General features: G+C 42.6%; 4 protein-coding genes across 4 annotated transcripts in view; all 4 read left to right on the forward strand.

The window, feature by feature from the left end:
- Nucleotides 1-869, forward strand: part of LOC138031755 (uncharacterized) — a 1,287-nt gene extending 418 nt beyond the window's left edge. Inside the window, exon 1 of the mRNA XM_068879376.1 lies at nt 1-869. This exon is cut by the window's left edge and continues 418 nt beyond it. Coding sequence (XP_068735477.1) covers nt 1-869 — 869 coding nt within the window.
- Nucleotides 870-1,304: 435 nt separating this feature from the next.
- LOC138031756 (uncharacterized) lies at nt 1,305-2,321 on the forward strand. Its single transcript, XM_068879377.1, has one exon. The coding sequence runs from the start codon at nt 1,305-1,307 to the stop codon at nt 2,319-2,321; it is 1,017 nt and encodes a 338-aa protein (XP_068735478.1).
- Nucleotides 2,322-2,462: 141 nt separating this feature from the next.
- On the forward strand, nt 2,463-3,425 carry LOC138031757 (uncharacterized). Its single transcript, XM_068879378.1, has one exon. It carries the CDS (start codon nt 2,463-2,465, stop codon nt 3,423-3,425), a length of 963 nt encoding a protein of 320 aa, XP_068735479.1.
- A 286-nt stretch (nt 3,426-3,711) lies between these two features.
- LOC138031758 (uncharacterized) lies at nt 3,712-4,413 on the forward strand. Its single transcript, XM_068879379.1, has one exon. It carries the CDS (start codon nt 3,712-3,714, stop codon nt 4,411-4,413), a length of 702 nt encoding a protein of 233 aa, XP_068735480.1.
- The last annotated feature ends 3,087 nt before the right edge of the window (nt 4,414-7,500 follow it).

Raw genomic sequence — 7,500 nt, forward strand, 5'->3', positions numbered from 1 at the left:
TCCTAATGAGGTGCAAGAATGCCATGCAGATTAGTAGGAACCTAACCAAGCTTGAACAACCCGAAACCATTAAGAAGTTATCTCTGAAGTTGCCGTTCAGTTTAAGAGTAAGATGGCGGCGCTTGGTAGATGAAATCATGGAGGATCAAGAAAGGGCTATCCGGTTTAATGACCTCGCTGAGTTTGTCGACCATGAAGCTCGCGTAGCGACCAACCCTCTCTTCGGGAAGATTGTCGAAGACTCTAGGCCTAGACCTGATACACGCCGAGATCTCTTGAATAAAGGATCCCACGAGAAAACGAAAGAAAGACGTAGTTTTGCTTCGCATGTTAACAATTGCCTGACCTCACCTGCCACCAGGGAATTGCCAAGTTCAGACTTACCTACAATAGAAGAAGTCTCTTGCCTTTATTGCAACGATCATCACGCCCTAGAGAGCTGCAAATCTCTTAGGAGTCGCCCCTACGGGGAACGAATCGAGTTTATGAATTCTAAGCGTCTTTGCTTCGGTTGTTTGTCCACTGAGCATATAGCAAGGAATTGTCCGAAGCGGAAAACGTGTGCAATTGTCAATTGCACAAGAAAACATCCAACAGTTCTCCACACGAATTCTGTTGCACGTTGCCCAGAAGCTAACAATGCCACAGCACGTACTTCGTCTCGCGTGGAGGTTCTGCGTGTTCAAAGTGCTATGGTCAATACAGGCGAAAGAATTAGTCCCTTTGTTGGGACAGACACCTCGAGGACAGCTATGGCCATTGTTCCAATTAAAGTATGGCCTAAAGGAAATGGGACACCTGTAATGACTTACGCCTTCTTGGATAGCGGCAGTTCTTCCACGTTTTGTACTGAAGCCCTAATGAGATAGTAAGGAGTAAATGGCCAAAGAACTTTGATTTCTTTAACAACGTTGGACAGAAAGAACAGCCTCATTGACAGTTTCGTTCTGCAAGATCTGGCTATTTCCGACCTGGAGGAGAACGTGTTTGTCAAATTGCCTCCCTTGTACACAAGACCCGAGATTCCCGTATCAAAGGAGGATATCCCAAACCAGGTTGATGTTGACAAATGGCCACATTTGAGTGGAGTGTATTTGCCGGATGTAGAAGCAGAAGTCGGTCCCCTAATAGCTAGTGACGTCCCGCAGATCCTCGATCCTCTAGAAGTGAGGCATTGTCAAGATGGCGGCCCTTACGCGTCCCGTACAATTGTAGGTTGGGTTGTGAATGGTCCCTTAGGGTGTCGTAGTCACCGCTCACGCATATTCAGTTTCTTTTCTAAGGCTGACCACGATCTCAACCAGATGCTGAAGGACTACTACAATGGTGACTTCCCCGAATCCAGTGCAGATGATAAACCTGAGATGTCCCAAGAGGAGCTGCGTTTCTTAAAGGTGCTAAATAGTACGGCAGTTCTGAAAGAAGGTCGTTACGAGATGGCTTTGCCATTCAGAGATCGTGAAGTCGCGGTGCCGAACAATCGGGTACAAGCTGAACAGCGAGCGCTATGGCTGAAGCGGAAGCTCCATGGTAACAAGAACCTGTATGCTGACTACAAGGTCTTTATGGCTGAGACTCTAGAGAAGGGCTACGCCCGTAAAGTTACCATGCACACGCAAGCGTTAAACTGTGTAAAGTGGTATATCCCGCACCACGGCATCTACCATCCTCGCAAGCCTGGTAAAATACGAGTCGTTTTCGACTGTTCTGCGAAGTTTCAGGGAAAGTCGCGCAATGATCTATTGCTCAAGGGTCCAGACTTAACGAACACGTTGTTCGGTGTATTGATGAGGTTTTGCCAAGAAAGGATAGCAATCATGGCGGATATTGAAGCGATGTTTTACCAGGTTAGAGTAGTCGAAGAAAACCGAACCTTTCTCCGTTTCCTGTGGTGGCCTGAGGGTAACCTGGACGAAAATCTCGAAGAGTATCAGATGGTTGTGCATTTGTTGGGAGCAGCTTCATCTCCAGCATGTTCCAACTTTGCCCGGCGAAAGACGGCAGAGGACAATAGCGACCACTTTCCAAGGGAAGTTGTAAGCTCGGTTAACAAGAACTTTTATGTAGACGATTGCCTGAAATCTTTACCATCAACTGAAGAAGCTTTACAACATGCAAGTGATTTGAAATGTTTGCTGTCAAGAGGTGGATTTCATCTGACCAAATGGGTTAGTAATAGTCGCAGAGTCCTTGATGCCAACCCTGAAGCAGAGCGCGCCAAAGAAGTAAAGAACTTGGACCTTAGTAAAGAAAATCTACCATTCGAAAGAGCCCTTGGAGTTCGATGGTGCATAGAAACGGATATTTTGGGTTCAAGATAGACCTGAAACATAGCCCACTCACACGAAGAGGTATCCTTTCGGTTGCGAGTTCAGTTTATGATCTTCTTGATCTCGCTGCACCGTTCGTGTTGCCAGCCAAACGCTTGCTTCAAGATTTATGCCGGGCGAAGCTAGGATGGGATGACGCGATCTCCTTCAAAGTTCGAGGTTTCTTGGGAACGATGGTTGGCAGATTTACCCAAATTGTCTAAATTCTCTGTCGAACGCTGCCTGAAGCCAGATGGTTTTAGTGTCATTACGTCCAGTCAGCTACATCATTTTGCTGATGCATCTGAAATCGGTTATGGGTCAGTTAGTTATCTTCGTCTTGTCAATGCCCACAATGAAGCCCATTGCTCTTTTCTCTGCGCGAAGTCACGTGTCACTCCGTTGAAGATGATAACGATCCCTCGTCTGGAATTGTCTGCGGCGGTGACAGCTGTTAAGCAAGACAGATTATTGAAGAGAGAGTTGGAGATCTCAGTCAATGCAAGGTCGGTCTTCTGGACGGACAGTGCCGCAGTTCTGCGCTACGTCAAGAATGAAACAAACCGGTACCACAACTTTGTTGCCAATAGGGTGGCGATTATTCGTGACGGGTCCCAGCCTAATCAGTGGTTTCATGTCAATGGCGATAATGACCCTGCTGATGACGCCTTGCGTGGTTTGACGGCAGATATTTTCCTTCGTCAAAGTCGTTGGTTAACGGGGCCGGCATCCCTTTGGAAGCATGACAGCATGTGGCCAGCGCAAGATGAGCTATTTGGCGAGATTGCAAATAATGATCCTGAAGTGAAAAGAGAAGTTCGAGCCGGCGTGTCTTCTCTGAGCACCCCTAAAAGTCCATTATTGCAGTACACTAGCAGATGTTCCTCATGGTCTCTCCTGGTGAAAGTCGTTGCCTGGCTTTTCCGTTGCAGAAATAATCTCCTCAAGGCAAGTAAAGGAGACAAACCACGAAATGGCAGTCTTATGCTTATCACCCTTGAAGAAATCCAACGGGCAGAGGGAGAAATTCTAAAGCACGTCCAACGGCAATCCTTCCCGGAGGAAACGGCAAATCCTAAGAAGCAGGTTAAGAAGAGTAGTCGCCTTTACAATTAAGCTCGACCCAATCTTTGTGAATAGTCTGTTGCGCGTGGGTGGTAGACCTTGCAACTCTACCTTGTCTTCAGAGTCAAAGAATCAGATTATTCTCCCGAAAGATGATCGCGTGAGAAGATTAATTATCGATCATTATCACAAGGCGTGTGGCCATTCCGGAAGAAAGCATGTTTTGTTCCTCATCCGCGAAAGATTTTGGATAACTCGGGGAAGTTCAGCAGTAAAGAGTGTTCTCGCAAAGTGCGTCATATGCCGACGTTCACAAGCATCTTTTTGTCGACAGAAAATGGCTGACTTGCCAGAAGATCGCGTTCGACCTGACAGACCACCGTTCACGTCAGTTGGCTTAGATTTCTTTGGTCCCTTCCAAGTTCGTCGTGGTCGTAGTCTCGTTAAGAGATACGGTGTAAATTTCACCTGCTTAGCTATCCGCGCTGTGCATATAGAAGTTGCTTTCAGCCTCGAGACAGACTCCTTTCTGTTGGCTCTTCGAAGATTTATTGCGAGAAGAGGTCAAGTAAAGGAAATCTATTCAGACAATGGCACCAATTTCACAAGTGGTGAGCGAGAGCTCCGCGATGCTATTTCAGAGTGGAACCAAGAGAAAATCCACAATTCTCTTTTGCAGAAAACTATCAAGTGGACCTTCAGCCCCCCTTACGGTTCCGATTTTGGAGGAATCTGGGAAAGATGCATACGAACCATCAGGAAGATTCTTCGGTCCTTACTGAGGGAACAAATAACGGATGATGAAAGTCTACCCACGCTAATGTGCGAGGTCGAGAGCATCCTTAACAGTCGACCCATCTCGGCCGTATCCAGCGACCCCTGCGACTTGGAGGCCTTGACTCCTAATCATTTGCTTTTACTAAAATCTGAAGCCCCCTTGCCTCCTGGTCTATTCCAGCACAAAGATCTACTTTCAAGACGCCGTTGGAGGCAAGTGCAGTATCTCGCGGATGTGTTTTGGAGAAGATGGTGCAAGTAATTTCTTCCCCTTTTACAGATTCGTCAAAAATGGGTTCGTCCAAGGAGAAATCTGGCAGTTGAAGACATCGTCTTAGTCGAAATGAAAGTTTACACCGTAATTCGTGGCCTTTAGGGAAAATCGTTGAGGTGTTCCCCGACAAGAGAGGATTTGCTCGCCGTGCGAAAGTGAGCATGAAATAAGGTGTTTTTGAAAGACCTATTGATAAACTCTGCCTTCTGGTTGAAGGAGAAGAATGAAGTGATCCAAGATGCCAATTTTGAACGTTGTTTGACTTTAAGACTCAATTTCCAGATTGAAAACGTTGCTTTAAATTTCTAGTTCAATATTTTCCGCCGGGGATAAGTTTCTTAGTGTGCACTTAGTATAATGCAAAACTGTACTTAACGCTCCTATGGACTGGCACGCGTAGTTTCTGTTTAGATCTGTTTCATGTAAGTGACTCGACTTAAGCTGTCTCACACTTAGGGGCCGGTGTTAGATCCAAACGCCTGCTCATTAGCGGGGTTGCATTCTTCTCTTAGGAATGCAGTTGTCAGTCTTTTTAATCAGGAATTTAGTGCTTAATTTATTCGTTCTCCTAGAGGTATTTAAGGGTTAATTTAGTCATTTCTAGGGTTCTCGATCAGTCATTTTCGCTTGTGAGTAGTTCTAACTTGTAAATTCGCTTTCTGCGGTGTGTTACTTTCTTCGCTTCAAGCAGTCAATATTCAGTTACCAGCTCGTAACAAATGTAAGTGTATCTTTTCGTCGAGTTTCTGTTTACGATTAGTTCATTTTACTAAGTAATTTATGTATTTGTTTGTTTTCTAGTCTTAACCGCTTTTCGCTTTCACCGCATGGGTTGAGTTCGCGCCGTCATAGGCAGTTGAATGCAGAATAAAGCGTGTTTGAATTTTTATCGCTGGAGTTTTGTAGTAGTAAGAAGATCACACTGGTGACCAGTACTGCCTGATGTCCGTGCATCAACTTGAGGTGGCTATATTTCTCCATTTCCTCTTCAGTTCAAACTTTTCCACAGTTCTGTTCCTTCCAAAGAGCTTAGCATATTTTCTCTTTTTCTTGATAGCTTCTTTCCATTCCTGAGTCATGAAAGGAACATCTTTTTTATCTAACTTTCATTTGCTTCTTTGGAAGATGCTTGTCTAGTGTTTTTTGAAATAGTGTCTCGCAGATGAAATCTTTGTCATTTATATCATCGAAAAATTTCACAGACGTGCGAAGAAGCTGTTTCAAGTCTTCATTTAACTTTTTCACATCCAGTGTATTTGCACTTCGAAAAGTAATGATTTTGCTTTGGTGTTGGTGGACTCTTCTCTCATCAGGCCATAGACCAGGATCGCTATTAATTTTTCTGGAAAAACCACACCGTTTTGTTCGAACAAGTCTGGGTTGTTTGTTAGAATAGCATCTATCAATGTCTCTGTTGAGTTTGTATGAAAAAATGTGGGTAGGATCAATGATTAAACATTCAAGTCCGTGCATCTCGTCCAGATCTGTCAAAATCTTACTGGTATATTCCCTCTGATTGGGCTACATTCTATCAAGATACAGGTCACCAGTAAATCCAGTTAATGTGAGATCTTCTTTCCTTGATAATTTGGTATAACCCTATACTTTAATGCTAAAAAGGATGTATCTCAGAACTGAATGATTTGTGGCCGCCATCTTTGCCAGTACCAATCCCCAATATTTTAACATGTATTACAGGTAGAATATATAGGAGAAACGAATTTTGATAGAGAGAGGGTGTATGTGTGTCTCAAGAGAGCACAGTAAACTAGTTATTTTGAGGGTTTAGAGCCCTAGAGTGGATAAAAAGTGACAGATGGTTCCAAAAGTACAAACCAAAATATTCATCCCAGTAAGGGAATGTAAATTTGCTGAGAAGCGGTACTAAAGACAGCGTAGAAGTGTTGGTCTGTCATTTACCTTATTTTGAAGTCTTACAACATAAATAGGATCATAACAAGTATATATCCCCACAGCATAGAAACATATGTGAAATGAGACTAGAAAAAAGAGTAATACATATCAACTATAACTAATATTATTTATTATTACTTCCTTTATTAATGTTTCCCTAGACAGAAATTTCTTTCCTTATGTCAGAAAATTAATTTTGTTTCCAACGGTATGTTGGAGTTTTAATGTACTCTATGTGATCATGCCAGGATAGATGACAATATCGATGACTAAACCAAGGTATTTTTCATTAAAGGAGTAATCTTCAGCTTGACCAGCTAAGGTTAAAGAGGGAGTATCACAGTATTGCCCATGTTCTAGCCATAACGAATGTCATCATTTATGAGCCAATCGGAAGCGATGTTATAATTCATGTGGAAAATTTACACGTACGCGTAGAAATTTCTCGACTATTAAACAATAATTATTGCCTTTTATCAAATGTACGTGCAAATTTCCCACATTAATAAATATTGTTGTAACGTTGCTTCCAATTGGCTGACAAATGTTGACATTCACTACGGCTAGTACATGCGCACTACCGTGATATTCTCCCTTTGAAGGAAAAAGTTTAACTTTTGTCTTGACTGGAAAAATCATGCATATAGTTTTACCCTGGCTCAATGTAAGTTTACTTGCACATAACCAGTCATATACATTAGAACGTTTGGTATTACCCTGACAAAGTAAATTATCAAGGTCTTTGCCAAATGCAGTTAATGAGCGTGGTACCAGCAAAAAGATGTACTTTAAATAGTTTGTTTCACACTGGTACAATCACTTTCAATAATACCAGAGAGTTAATACAAGAGAGCAACTTAAGTAAGCAGTTGCAAAAAAAATCAGAACCTGGCTTCATATCAGAAGAGCCTTGCAGATTCTTAGGATTTTAAAGAGCATAATTATTACTTGGTGTGGGACAGTTATTTGTTCCAATCGTTCCAATCAACAAATTCTAAATTCTATCAAGATTTGAAGATTTTTTTGTTACAAGGAATGAATAGGCTTCTTTATTGCCATATTATTAGTACAAAGCAATACATCATAATTATTTTGTTTTTTTCAAATTATTAAAAGTGGGGTTGCCTGTGAACTTAAGAACTTAAAAGTGCACTTCCACTA

Source organism: Montipora capricornis, chromosome 14, assembly GCF_036669925.1.
Source record: "Montipora capricornis isolate CH-2021 chromosome 14, ASM3666992v2, whole genome shotgun sequence".
NCBI classification, from domain to species: Eukaryota; Metazoa; Cnidaria; class Anthozoa; order Scleractinia; family Acroporidae; genus Montipora; species Montipora capricornis.

Coding starts and splice junctions, on each gene's coding strand:
- LOC138031758 (XM_068879379.1), top strand. CDS start 3,712: ATGGCTGACTTGCCAGAAGATCGCGTTCGACCTGACAGACCACCGTTC.
- LOC138031757 (XM_068879378.1), top strand. CDS start 2,463: ATGACGCGATCTCCTTCAAAGTTCGAGGTTTCTTGGGAACGATGGTTG.
- LOC138031756 (XM_068879377.1), top strand. CDS start 1,305: ATGCTGAAGGACTACTACAATGGTGACTTCCCCGAATCCAGTGCAGAT.